General features: G+C 36.7%; 1 protein-coding gene across 1 annotated transcript; it reads right to left on the minus strand.

Annotated features, from left to right (window-relative positions):
- Positions 1-1,663: 1,663 nt before the first annotated feature.
- Positions 1,664-14,285, minus strand: zgc:77375 (uncharacterized protein LOC402927 homolog). Its single transcript, XM_056468716.1, has 8 exons — positions 14,001-14,285; positions 8,848-9,051; positions 8,061-8,173; positions 6,573-6,666; positions 5,277-5,310; positions 4,137-4,311; positions 2,650-2,838; positions 1,664-2,565 (listed from the first exon to the last, which is right to left on the minus strand). The coding sequence occupies exons 1-8, from the start codon at positions 14,079-14,081 to the stop codon at positions 2,166-2,168; spliced, it is 1,290 nt and encodes a 429-aa protein (XP_056324691.1). The 5' UTR covers positions 14,082-14,285; the 3' UTR covers positions 1,664-2,165.
- Between the last annotated feature and the right edge of the window lie 1,438 nt (positions 14,286-15,723).

Here is a 15,723-nt window from a genome sequence, read left to right on the forward strand (position 1 = left end):
CTTTATAATCATGATGTGACACATCTCTTAAAGGTGAACGTCATTCTATGCACACTTATAACAACTGTAAGTGTCGTTCACTCAGGTTTGTCATTTTAAATACAGAGATGACATTGTTTGACAGTCATAAACATGATTGTCATGAAGCCGTTATAAATATGTCATGATTTTATTACACCATCATTATTTACAGTGGCACAAGCTGAGTTTGGCATTAAGATGTCATTAAATATATTAAATAATAACAGCTTCATGACAATCATGTTTATGACAGATTTATGACAAGTTGTGTTGTCTTGGTAACGTCAAGTTTTCATGACAATGACAAAAACAGGTGGTGATGCATTTATGTCAAGATGTCATAACAAACAATGTCATCTTTGCATTTAAAATGACATAACTGAGCGAATGACACTTAATAACAGCCGTCATCTGCATGCATAAAATCTCATTCACCATCATGTGTCATGTCATGATTATAAAGGTTCCATGACAGTCTTATGAACACCCTTCAAGTAAAGTGCCTAATAGAATACTAAGGTCTTAATAATGTCTGTTAGTAGAAGTAAAAATCTTTCAGGCCGACTGAAAGCGCTCGCAATCCATATGTGCAGGCGAACAGATCGAGTCCATATCACGCTCCTGCCACGGCTTCAGAAACAGTGTTTATTCCCCCGTCTGCAGAGTAAAGCATGCAGATCTGTAGGATCAGAGCTGATGGAGAATACTGAATACAAACACTTTACACTCAAAATCAAATCATGCTAGCGGTTAGAGAGTTTAAAGGATGGCTCCTGCTTTCTCACTTGTGCTTATTTGGGTTTTTTCTAAATGGAAAGGCTATTTAAAGGGACAGTTCACCCAAAAATCTAACTCCATCATCATCATCATCATCATCCTCATCATCATTTACTTGTATTTTGAGTTTCTGCTGAACACAAAAGAAGATATTGTGAGGAATGTTGTAAACATGTATCCATTGACGTCCATAGTATCTGTTATTCCTTCTATAGAAGTCAGTGGTTACAGGATTGCAGCTTTCTTATAATTATCTCTCAACACAGCACATGTTTATAAGTGCTGGGCAAAATTTAATCAGGATTAAGCGCATCCAAAATAAAAGTTTGTTTTGGCATAATTTAAGTGTGTGTACTGTGTGTGTGTTTATTATGCATACATAAATACACACACGCATGCATTTATTTGAGAAAATCTTTATATTTAGATATGAAATGTATGTGCAGCACATGATACTAATTATATCTACATTTAAATATACATATAACAACATTTTTTGTATAGTTTTGTTTCTATAAATGTGCATGTGTTTATTCATTCATTCCACCAACTTATCCAGCATATGTTTTACACAGCGGATGCCCTTCCAGCTGCAACCCATCACTGGTAAACACCCATACACACTCATTAACTATGGACAATTTTAGCCTACCCAATTCCCCTATAGCGCATGTGTTTGGACTGTGGAGGAAACCCACGCCAACACGGGCAGAACATGCAAGCTCCACACAGAAACACCAACTGACCCAGCCGAGGCTCGAACCAGCGACCTTCTTGCTGTGAGGCAACAGCACTACCTACTGTGTATATATATATATATATATATATATATATATATATATATAATAAATATATGTAACACACACACACATATATATATATATTATGTCACAACTAACTTTTATTTTGGATGTGATTAATCTCTGCCCAGCGCTAGTATTTAGTCATAAAGCACATTTAAAAGCAGAAAGCAGAAGATTAGAGAGTAGAAAATCCCCTCTTTTATCGTTCAGCAGAAATAAAAAACTAGTTGGAAACACTTTAGACTGATAGTCCATTAGTTCATGGTATTTATTAGCATTAACTAAGTATGAATAATCTTGTGCAGCATTTATTAATCATAGTTTAGCATATACTGACGCATTATTATCATCCACAGCAGCGTTATTAAACTGAAATAGCATTGACAAATGTAAATAAATACTGTAATAAATGTATTACTAATAGTTTGTTCATGTTAGTGAACATATTAATGGATCATCAATTGAAAGTGTTACCAGCTAGTTTTATAACCACTTGAGGCTGGGTAAGTAGTGAACTACCCCTTTAATATGGACTGTTGATGTTATAATACTGTGTTAGTGAAGCTAAACCTCCGTCCCGAACTTCTCCATCTGGAAGATGAGTTCAACAGCGGCGTCCACGTCTTGCACGATCTTCTCGGGCTCCACCAGCGCGGGGTCGAAGCGGAAATCTCGGTGTCCGTGGAAAACCGTCTCCTTGATGCACTGGCTGGCGTCTCTGGGCAGCTCCATGTGCGGGTTGTAGACTCCTGTGCACACCAGGATGGACTTGCAGGACGTGGCGGAGGGCGACGCTAGCTCACTCTCCCAGCCGTTCCCCGTGTCCACCTCCTCCGGGACACTGGCGGGCGCTCCGGTGCCCGTCACCATGTTGGCCACTGCCTTGGTGGATGTCCTGGACACGCGCTCCTCGAGGTAGCGGTTGTAGAGGTTTGCTCCGTAGATATCAGTCATCAAGTTGTCTCTAACAGCAGATTGCAGGAGTTAGTGTTCATGTGTTATACAATAAGAGAAACAGACTATCATTCATAAGTCGTGTGTGTCTCACCCGATGGCATACAGCGATCTGATTGGTGCTCTCCAGCCTCTCTCCACAGCCTGTTCTCTGATCAGGAACTCAGCGAAGTGATAGGTCAGTTCGCTGGGTTTCCCCATCAGCGCCTCGTACTTCAGCTCTTTCCCAGTGATCTTCTTATAGATGCTCTCCAGACACACCATGAAGGTGCCGTGACCGAACCTGCGGATGGGAAACTTCAGTCATTCACTGGCCAGTCCATCTCACATAAACAGAGGATCAGCTCATGAGCCTTTAAAACCCAGAGTAAACGCCGGAGTGTGCTCCATGCTGGTGAGTGGGCTCGACAAACCACCTGTAGGACACACTCCTCGTATCTCCATGCACCAGAAGCTGCGTTTGAAATACTTCTAAGCTTTATATCTTTGTTTCTATGACTCCTATCTTCATTTATAGCACCTCATCTTCACACTGACATTAAGATCTCTTGCTGAACAGCAGCTAAGCTAATTATTTGCTCTTTATTTCCTGGGGATGCCAGATTGTGCTGCGCCATTGATGAAATCCAAGACCTGTAAAGAGATGATGCCAACCATTGAGGACTTCCAGGACACACACACTTAATACTCAAATACACTGATCATCTCCACACAGACATCACCCAGTGTTTCCTCTAGGCCTTTTACACAGATTTTCCATCTATCCATGGCTTCAATGATAAATGTGGTGAGCGCAGTATTACAAGTCGAGATCGCACTCATGTAATACGAGCGAGCAAATCACTTTGCTCGTGTGCCGATTTCCTGTTCATGCACAAAACTTGTTGCACACCCTCAAATATACGCTGCTCAATCGCAGATTTTCTTGTGCGCTCTCAAATAAACGCTGCTGAAGAGTGATATAGTGCGTTGTATGTCTCCGACATTTATTAGACTTGCTAGGTATATTTCTGAATGTCTCCAATAGACCTACAGATCAGCATTGATGCGTCCTGAAGTAAAGTGAAACGCCCATAAACTCCAGCAAGATAAAGTCATTGCATGCAGGAATAAGTTTTTATGTGGCGTCCTGCCATGGAAGAATGAATATAGCGGAAACCATGCACACCTATCTGTCCCAAATGGCACATTTTACACTATGCACTTATTCACAGTGCACTTAAGCACTCACACACTCAACAGAATAGTATATGAATGTAGTGTCATCCCAATTGGAATATTAATGGTTTATTACTAACCCCAAATATGTGATTTAGGATGCACCTTTTGTTTATAAATAATAACTTAAACTGTTAAAGCTATTAGTTACTAGTTTGGACTGTTGGGGAAACCGGAGCACCCGGAGGAAACCCACGCCAACCCAGGGAGAACATGCAAACTCCACACAGAAACACCAACTGACCCAGCCGAGGCTCGAACCGGTGACCTTCTTGCTGTGAGGCCACAGTGCTAACCACTGAGCCACCGTGCCACCCCTAATCACTTTTTACAGCGTAAAATAGTGAGAGTGTAAGTGTTCACCTGGGGGAATGAGCCTCTGCCATCCACATCAGGTCCATGTTGCAGGCCAGGAGAGGCAGATGTGTGGAGTGAGCCGTTTCGTAAGCGCTGCTCAAATTCCCATTGGTCAGAAGCACGTCCACGATCAGCTGCAGGTTTGTTTCCCACCGGATGGGCTCTCCGAAGAGAACTACAGCTACAGCACACCACAGAGAGCCAGAATCAAAGCAAAATCTGTTTCGTATTGTTTATTTCTGCTTATTTACGGTGGTGAATTGCATGATGGGAGTTTTATCTCTGCTCTGTTCACTTCTGATGTTGAAAATTCAGCTCTACAGTTTAACAAAGTGACTTTTTGGCATTTTAGGAGCATGTTGAGATAAGATATTGTTTAGGAAATAATATAAAGAGAATTAAGTCAAATAACAGAAAATGTAATGGCCGTTTATTACCAGGTTGTATATCACAGTTTAATATACACCAGAACATCCACACAGACAATATCGCACTTCAAACTATTAAATGTTCAATGTTCAAAAGAAGTCACTTCAAATTATTTAACATCACGATCATGATCCCATAATGCAATTTCAAAATCATAAATAAGTGGGAAAACATTAATCAATTTACAGAGGACAGCGCAATTACAGATATGTTTTACAGTGTAAACTGTTATTATTTAATTGCACTACTGTTTATTCTTTGAATTCTTTCTTAATTTAGGTTCCACCTTAAATCATATCCATTAGATAAACACTACAGATAATAAGTGTGGGGTCAGGATGATGTGAAAATGTTCTTTAGGGAAGCCTCAGGCACACTTTACAATAAGGTTTCATTTGTTTACGTATTTACTAACATAGGAAAAATTCTCAACATATAATTAATTGTAATAATTCAACTTTTAATAATGCATTATTAACATCCAAATTCATAATCAAAAGAGAATATCTGACTTCAGCACTGTTTTTCAGATAAACATGAATGTTCACTAGGCATGTTTCTTAATTATCTGCAGACATATATCTATGATTTGGATCAGTCTTGCACACAGCACTTCTAACACTAATCAATTAGGAGATGTTGAACGTGAGGATTCAGCAGATCAGCAGTGAAACTAAATCACACAGTTATATGCAGTTGTGTGTTGAAGTGTCTTACCTTCGACTCTGGGCAGGTTCGCCACAGGAGAAGACTGAAACAACAAGCAAAGTGTCTGGTTTCTTTCAGATCTGCCATTATGTTTCATCTGAGCCTTCTCAGAAACAATTCCAGCAGCTCAACCGCTCTTTTTAGAGATATAAAAGTACAATCCTAAACTGTTAATATGTAAGATGTTTTCATTAACATATCCAGAAAAACACTAGAGCAGTGTTATATATTCTGCTGTACTTAAATTATCCCAAATGTTCGTAATAATGTTCAAATCCAGAGAAATCTGCAATTTTATCTAGTGAGAGAGAGAGAGAGAGAGAGAGTGTGTGTGTGTGTTTGTGTTTGTGTGTGTGTGTTCATGCTAATGATGTCACACGCTCCATTTCCGGTGTGGTTTTCTAGAAAAGTAAACAGCAGCGAGGCTTTAACATGTTGTGCTTCATTAGCCTGCACAGAGCAGCATAATAACAGAAGGCTAAAATAGGTTTAGTCTGATAAAACATGATGAAGACCACAACTCCCATGATTCCACACTCAACCACAGAGTCATCAAACTACACCTTTTGTTTATTGTGAATACACGCCATCTAGTGGACAAAATCACATAGTAGGCCTTTAAAGTAGATTTTCACATGTATGAAAAAGGGACAGGAAAACTGTGAATCTGCTGCTATTTTTGTCCCATGAATAAGCTCTTCATCATTGCCAATGGCTGCTCTCTTCTGATGGCATTTATGTTCCACCTGCACTAATCTGACCTGATGATGTCCTCTGTTTAAAAGTGCAGGCGCTCTACAAAATAAAGACTAAAATGCACATCATTTATAAACTCAAGCAGTGTAGTTATTAGAGTATCATAAGAAAGATAAATAAGTCATCATTTATTTACATCCAAACTACTATGAGTTTCTTTCTTCTGTTGAACACAAAACCAGATATTCTGAAGAATGCTGGAACAAATCAGCCAGACTTTCATAGGAATAACAAAAAAACTATGAAAGTCTGTGGCTGTTTTTCAAAAATACTTTAAAATTTCAACATAAGAAAGAAACTCAAACTGGTTTGAAACAAATGGAGGATGAGGAAATGATGAGTTTTTCATTTTGGGGTGAAATATCCCTTTAATCAAGTATGAAACACTGATTCAAAATGATCTTGAGTGTGTGTGAAAATACGTAAAACAGATTAAGAATGTGCATAATATAATGTATAGAAACGGTACAGTGGGGGGGGGGGGATCTGTTGGAGCAAAATATATATAAAAAACGAAATAAAAATAATAATAATGCATGGGTCACGCACCGGTAGTTTGGGTCTCCTGTTGTGGTCCACCATGTCCAGCAGAGGGAAAGACTCGCGTAGCATATCGATGCTAACCACGTTTGTGAAGCCCACGCTGATTTACTACGTTAAGAAGTCATCTGTCTCGTGGATTAATCTAAAAGTGATTATCACTGTTGATCACAAACACAAACAAGAGATTCAGGAGGGATTGTGATAATCCTATTCCTCTCTGAATCCACTCGCATCATAATACTGTCCGATCCAATGCCTTGATGGAGGTGCTGCAAAGGCCAAACAATACTGTCATAATCCCTCCGAGGAGGACGCATTCACATCCAAATCCTGCTGCAATCTTTTATATTTTCTTTAAAGGGAATTACGGTTATAGTACTTTCATTCGTTTACATCACAGCTTTTCATTTAAATATCTACTGGCTGTTCAGCCTGCGGTCACGAACGCACAATCATTTTGTTTAATCCAGATACATGTTACACAACTAACCGCAACCTCAAACCCATTTTACATTTTAATTTACATTTTACATCTGCAGTCACTGATTATTTGCATATTAACCTTCATTTACAGTGGGTGGAGTCATTTTTGCTTAGCACAAAATTAGAAATTTGACTTTAACAATGAATTGGAACGTCCCTTGTTGTGAAACTGGTGCAAATCATATATAATAAAAAAGGCCATTTCTGTAACAGGGGAAACCGCTGTAGCTCTATTTTCATCCAAAGAAGAGTTTCTGCCTCCGAGCAGCAGACACACACACACACACACACACACACACAACAAAATACACTGTGATGTGGTTTTCAGTTCAGACCTGTGACGATAAACTGAATCAAAAAATGATTCTGAGATTTTCCGATTGCATTGCGATTCTCTGTTGAATTGATTCTGAACAGATGTCGCTGTGTGCTTTACAAACTCCTTACACACATCACTTGAACTTAAAATAACCATTAATAAAGTAAAATCAGCAAATGTTTAAGTAGATTACAAGAGTGTTTATAGTGAGCTGTGTTTACATTAATCTCAAGTGCAAGTATATTTGATACTAAGTACAGATGAAGCCTAACTATATTGATGTTGTTAGCTCACATTGCTAGATTTGTGCTGAACAATTCATCTGTGCATGTCATTAATCACATTATGTGATTTTAAGGTATTGGGCGTGGCTAACATACTAAACCACGCCCCTCCAGCTGTCAGTTTTGACATCAAACAGAAATGGTGAGCAGGAGGAGTCTGTTGGGTTGTAATGACTCTCCACAAACTCTTTTCTAGATCTTTCTGAAGGAAATCCCTACTTTACTACATCCAATCAGCTCACAGTAGAAAAAACAAGCCACGCCTACTGATTTCTTTTTCTCAAAAAAAAAAAAAAAAAAAAAAGGTTTCCGCTTCCGGTTCATGTAGACTTTAAGAGCTAGCCTAGTGCGCCATCTTGTGTTAAAACTAGCCTAGAGAAGGCAGACGCTGAAAACACTGAAGGATACTTTTTGGCGATGTCGAGCACAGGACCTTGTCCAGACACCAGCACAAACTTGTCATGATATTTCTTGAACATCCTTAAAGGGCTGTGAGACATCATGACCTGGTCTTGAGAGATCTGAAACCAAACAAACAGATTATTATCAATACCAAAATCCTACTGGTTAATGCACGTGACAAAATAGTTCATTAGGTCTGCTCTGGTGTGTTTGGTATAAATATTAAATATATATATATATAATTTTGACTGCATATAGCACTATATGTATTAATATATGTGTATTTAACTACTTTAAAAAAAATGATTTTGAAATTACTATTTTTTCTGAAAGGTCTCAAAATTATCAAAAAAATTTAATATAAAAAAATGAAAATTTTTATTAATTCAACTGATTAGAATATAAAAATTAATTAAATGGATTATTTAATTGGAAAAAACATTTTAGGTAGGAGATCAAATGTATTCAGGGCCCTAAAAATGCTATTTTTGTTCAAATAAATGATTGTTAAACTGTATTTATTTCACAATTTCACTTAATTATAGTTATAAATAATAAACATATATAAATATATAACATATATAAATAATTACATACTTTTTGATTACTGAAGCATTAAAAGAGGCCAGAAAAAAAATTATAAAAATGTAAAAATTAATTAAACAGACTAGCCAGGTCATGTTTTTACCACTGGACAGTGCAACTTCACAGCACAAAAAGCTGCCGAGTTTCACAAAGCTCCAGAGTTACTTCGATCTCTCATAACTTAATGCAAAAGCTCAAAGAGACTCACAGGAACACCCAGTATGTGCGACAGCTGGTCGGCCTTCTTCTGCCGTAAGCAGTTTCCAGCATTTGTGACAAAGACGACTGGGACCAAGAACTGGCCCTTGGTGTCCACCAGCTTCTGAAAAGCCCTCTTTGCAGCAGGGATGGGGGTCTTTCCTCGAACCAACACTCCATCGATGTCAAACAGCAATCCAAAGCTTGGATCCGACTGTTCAACAAATCACAACACAAAGAGGTATTATTATTATTATTATTATAAAAAACTGAATGTAGCCAAAAGATGTTTTCCATCATGCAGTACACAAATAAACAACACTGACATTATCCTGCTGAACAACACAGGAAGCCGCGTACACAATGCATAACCTTTTTCCAAGATTTTCTTTGCTGGGAAAGATTAGATTTCACCCAGTTACGCACAACAGAAGATGCTGCTGCGTCACTCTTGACCTGCGCTGGACAGTTGTGCCTTGTTTGGTCTGTTTGCCTATACACTTGAGGATTACAGCCGCTGTGCTCAAATAAATCAGCTGCATGCTTGAAACCCTTTCATGTGTTTATTTAGAAAAAGAAAATAATATCTATCTATCTATCTATCTATCTATCTATCTATCTATCTATCTATCTATCTATCTATCTATCTATCTATCTATCTATCTATCTATCTATCTATCTGTCTATCTGTCTATCTATTTATCTATCTATCTATCTATCTATCTATCTATCTATCTGTCTGTCTGTCTGTCTGTCTGTCTGTCTGTCTGTCTGTCTATCTGTCTGTCTGTCTGTCTGTCTGTCTGTCTGTCTGTCTGTCTGTCTGTCTATATATCTATCTATCTGTCTGTCTGTCTGTCTGTCTGTCTGTCTGTCTGTCTGTCTGTCTATCTATCTATCTATCTATCTATCTATCTATCTATCTGTCTGTCTGTCTGTCTATCTGTCTGTCTATCTATCTATCTATCTATCTATCTATCTATCTATCTATCTATCTATCTATCTATCTATCTATCTATCTATCTATCTATCTATCTATCTGTCTGTCTGTCTGTCTGTCTATCTGTCTGTCTATCTATCTATCTATCTATCTATCTATCTATCTATCTATCTATCTATCTATCTATCTATCTATCTATCTATCTATCTATCTATCTATCTATCTATCTATCTGTCTATCTATCGGTCGGTCTGCTTGTTTCTTTATATGTTTATTATATGTTATTGATTTATTTTTTATTCTATTTTATTTATTTTACTGTATAGTTTTTATGTGTTTGTGCATATTTGTGTCTGGACACTTGTGTATATGTACAGCAGGTATATATTGTCTGTGTATTTTCTTGGCTTTTTTCTTTGTAATCTGTTGACTACAGCATGTGAAGGTATGAGAACATGTATGCTTTACACATGTGTGTTTTGTAACTAGTTGGGTTTTTGTTATAAAGAGTTAAAAGCAATAAAATCTAATAAAGAATGTAAATCAAATAAAATAAATAAGCATAAAATAAAATACAAATAAATAAACGAGCTGCACTGCGGGAGTTTCTCTCTATAAAAACCACTGATGGCAAAATTCAGCAGCTTTCTGAAAAGCCTACAGCTACATAAGGATTATTATTAGCAGAAATAACAACAATAACCTGTTAGAGGTTCATCAGACGTTTCTCTTTTTACTGAAGTTAGATGAAGACATTATAAGGAAGAGGTTCAGTTTCACTGTCGTCACTCAGCCATTTGCTTATAAACCGACTGCAGGGTATCGACCTTATTCTGCGATGCAGAAGTGCACTTTTATTCAGATCGGTTTCCTATGGGAATAATAAACGGCAGATAATGGACAAACTATTTGCTCTACAAACTAGTGTTCATGATTATACATAAAAAGAGGAGTAATATAATAAGAAAAGATCAGTTTTCAACATTAAGCAGCAGAACGGGTATCTAGAAATCAATGGAAGTGAATGGGAGCGGAAGTCTCCAGCCAAAAAGATTCCAATCACTGGCCCACTCATACGGGAAGAATAAGCTCAATAAACAAATCAGTGATATTTAATACCTTTTAGGACACTTTTCATACATTTTAAGACCTCTTCGCCACTCGGAAACATTGTCAACATATTAACTTCCTATATTTATTAAATACTTAAATTAAGAAACTAATAATAAACTAAAACACCTTTATTAAACTCAATAAAAATGCTAATCCAGTAGGGGACGTCTATAAAACAGCAGGAATTACAGCAGTAAACAGAGCAGCATGATGTCAAATCCAGCAGCATTTTATTGATTTCATAAACTGTACAGCATTCTGATATTCGCAGATTTAATTTAGGCAAACTTTAGCATACAACTGTAAATTGTATAATCAAAAATGTAATACCTTGTAAAATAGCATTTAATACTTTATAAGGGCAACCTAATATTGTTTTTGGCCTCTGACTGAATTTCTATTACTTTTTTAAATTCATTTATTTTATTTGTTTAAATAACAGTTTTAATAATAAAATGATTTTTAAATGTGTAAATCCTCTTGCTTCAGAAATTATATGGCAATTAATAAAAAAATCAAGAATTATTAACCAATTTCTTTTATCTTTGCCATAATGACAGCACGTAATGTTTCCTAGATATTTTTCAAGATACTAGTATTCAGCTTAAAGTGACATTTAAACGCTTAACTACAATATCAAAATATCAGTAATGGGCAGTTTTCTGTCTTTTGTGATACATATTTTCATTTTTCCTTGTTTTTGTTTGCTTTTGAATTGATTATGGGACTTTTAACCTATAAATATTAGAAAAAGTAACCTTTATTAACATTTGTAATAAATTAAAGTGATATATTGTCCTAGGTTATTTTACAGGCTTATTTTCCTATATATTACTTCTTATAATTATTTCAAACGACTAAAATGTCAATAAAAGTCACTTTGTTTAACTGTAGAGTTGAATTTCCAACATCAAACGTGGACAAAGCAGAGATCAACATCCCATAATGCAATTCACCACTGCAAATAAACAGAAAACGCTAGTGAATCACAACATACAGAAACTGTTGATTAACAGATATTATTTACAGTGTATAGTACATCTCCAACACAAAAGCTGAACTGACCCATCCCACTGAACCACCTGTCCTCAACCTTCATTGCCATTGAATCAGATTGTTCCCATTGTGTTAGCTCACATTCTTGAGTTCTGTCCAAGTTAATGAATATTAAAATGATTTACCCTGATCTCTTCCATCTGAATCTGCTTCTGGCGTTTCTTCACAGATGACGTCGGTTTGATGGAGCGGACAGAATGTGCTTAAACGCTCCTTTCTAAATGTTTGTTTATTGTTAGAGAAGCAACGCACCCTACACCCTGCCCTCTATTCAATATTCGCTTTCAGCTAAAATACAGTCATGATATTCAATCCTTAACTTTAACCAACCCACAAACCAACCAGTCCCTAAAGTGTATTCCACACCAACAGCAGCAAAAATACATTTCCTCATGAAAAGTACAATAGTAATAACACATCGTGAGTGTATTATACTGTATATTACTCTTTGTTAATGAATGCTTCAGTATAGTGAGCTGATAAACTGTAATACTGTATAGCATACTTTAGTTTTTACTACACTAAACGTTGGTGTATTGTAGTGTAATAAACACTATAGTTGTAGAATACCACAGTACTGGGTCATGTGTTTACATTACTATAGTTGTTGTGTTACCATGGCAACTATAAAAGTACTAAAGCAGATTAATTAAAGTGCTTTACTATAGTATTCTTTCATGTGGGTTGCAACACAATTAGCAGAAAATAATCACCTAAAAAAGGACCTAAATATTAATATGTTTTTGAGTATGTCCATATTAGTTAACTACATTCAATAAAACAGGACCAGTTTCACTTTTGTTTTGTTTATTTTATTCACTTATTTTAAAAGATGCTTCTAAAGATTTTAATATGTTTGTTTAAACCTTACTTATTTTGTGTATCCTCTGTAACTAGCTGAAACTTTTATAATTACAGATGCATGAATTTTATTTACGCACTAAATATTTATGACAGCGATTTTATTCCATAAAACTAAACGTTTTTTTAATAGCTAATATTTATGTTTTTCACACAATGTAACTCTCAACTAGTAACATGTTTTAGCTGCGGATTATAAGTAGTCAACTAGTCAAAACAGAATCATTAATGCATTCTTAAAAAACAACATCATGTGTAAACATGTTAGTGTGTTTGATAAGTACTGCTGCTGCTCACAATAACTAAATGAACAGTACCAGCACTGTAGTTACACTATAATTACATCAACAAACAAAAAATGACAGGACTTCTGTTAAAATATCATACAAGATAAATGCCATGACGCTGATCAATACCTCCAGAGAAAGATTCACGATTAAATTTAGCTATTGATCAGTGTCACAGCTGGCCTGGCATTTATCTTTTTATTACATTTTACTATTTACATTTCTCTGACATGCTCCAAAACAATGACGAAATTTGCATTTTGAAGATATAAACCTGATATATACAGCCAAAGCTTGAAGCAGCATCTGTGATACTGATCAATACCCTGAGAGAAAGCCTAGTAAACAGCAGATTTTCACATTCACTCAAGCGAAACAAACGGAAACTGAAAGCGCCGGTGGGTAATGTATTCTTAACACACAATATCAGATCATCATCATTTCTCTATGTAAACATGTTAAGTTAGTGTGTTTGATACGTAACGTTACAGCTGATGCTCAGAGTAACACGATGAATAGTACCGTTACCAACATTGTAGTTACACTATAATAACGTCAACACAAGAAATGACAGGACTAACGCTAAAATATCTTAAGATAAACGTCAGGCCAGCTGTGACACTGATCAATACCTCCAGAGAAAGACAGAACACACATTGAACAGCGAGAATAACAGCAAATATTCACATTCACTCAAGCGAAACTGGAGGAAAATGAAAGCGCCAGTCGTTAAAAACAGATCGCCTATGAGGGAAACCCATAAGGAAACGGGAAGACTGCACACGGGCACCGAATAACGCGTGAAAACAACAATCTCCGCATAATGGATCGACAAACATCACACACTGCGGTAGAGGGAGGAATAAAACAGCATCTGCAGCGTTATATGGAAGAATGAAGCGTCACCTCAGAGCAGAGCCCGCGCCGCACACACCGCCATCCGCCGCTGCTCGACGCCCGCCTCAGCAGCGCGTTCATCGCCCTCATTTCGACACGCTTCCCGATCCGCTTTCGACCGGCTCCCGTTTCTCCATACGGCTTTTGTAGCGGTGCAAATGTGACGACAAAGAGGAGGAGGTCCGAATCCGCGAAGAGACTCGCGTCAGGAAACAAACATCGCCGGCAAACGGAGGACTGAGATCTGCGACTCCAACAAACAACCGCCGATTCCGCACTGCGAGCGACGCGATGAAAGAACCTACGGCGTGAATGACGTCAGCGGTTTGTTTGTTTGTTTATTTGACTTTTGCTAGGTGTACACCACAAAACAGGGAACAATCAGCATTGCAAGGAACATTCATACTTTCAAATAAATACTAGTGCTGAATCGCATCCAAAATTAAAGTTTCTTTTGTCATAAATCAGAATTATTAGCCTTTCTGAATTATTATTAGCCCCCCCCATATATATATTCTCCAATTTCTGTTAAACGGAGAGATTTTTGGAACTCATCTCTAGACATAATAGTTCATTCATTCATTTTCTTTTCGGCTTAGTTGCTTTATTCATCAGGGGTCGCCACAGCGGAATGAACCGCCAACTTATCCAGCATATGTTTTACACAGTGGATGCCCTTCCAGCTGCAACCCATCACTGGAAAACATCCATACACACTCATTCACATACACTATGGACAAATCAGCCTACCCTATTCCCCTATAGCGCATGTGTTTGGACTGTGGGGGAAACCGGAGCACCTGGAGGAAACCTGAACACAGGGAGAACATGCAAACTCCACACAGAAACACCAACTGACCCAGCTGAGGCTCGAACCAGCGACCTTCTTGCTGTGAGGTAATTGTACTACCCACAGCACCACCTTGCTGCCCCATAATAGTTTTAATAACACATTTAAAGGCTTAACTAGGGTAATTAGGGTAAAGTTAGGGTAATTAGGCAAGTCATTGTATAACAGTGGTTTGTTCTGGAGACAATCCAACACTAATATTGCTGAAGGGGGCTAATAATATTGAATATTAATAATAATAATAATAAAATATAACAATAATATAAAAACAATTAAAAACTGCTTTTATTCTAGCCGAAATAAAAAATTGAAAGTACTTTGAACAAAACAAGGAGCAAGGATCAATACAAAAGTTACACAAGCACGTCATAGGTGTGTTTATGTTTCATGTACTACTTTCTGTACTTTATTCATTCACCCATTTATTTTTTTAATTTTGGTCTCATTAGATAAATAAATCAAGACCTTTTGTGAAATATATCTTATCTATACACATATTACAGGAAAGTGCTGCTTTTAAAAATGCTTTTAGTTGTAATTTTGTTTGTATCAATTTTTAGGTTTATTTTTATTTGTAACAATCTCTGTATACAAAGATAATATATATACATATTGAGGGTGAGATTTCCTCTTTTCTGAAACATTGTTAAAACATTGATATTGTGTGTAGTCTTAACATGAATATTAACATCTGAATATAAGGCACTTTTTTAGTATTTGAATGTTAAAAAAGGTAGAAATTATTTCAGCAGCTTATTATATATATATATATATATATATATATATGTGTGTGTGTGTGTGTGTGTGTGTGTACATCTCTAATAACTGATGTCTTTTCTCTTTGTCATGATGACACACATAATATTAGACTAGATATTCTTC

This window comes from Danio aesculapii, chromosome 11, assembly GCF_903798145.1.
Source record: "Danio aesculapii chromosome 11, fDanAes4.1, whole genome shotgun sequence".
Lineage (NCBI taxonomy): Eukaryota > Metazoa > Chordata > Actinopteri > Cypriniformes > Danionidae > Danio > Danio aesculapii.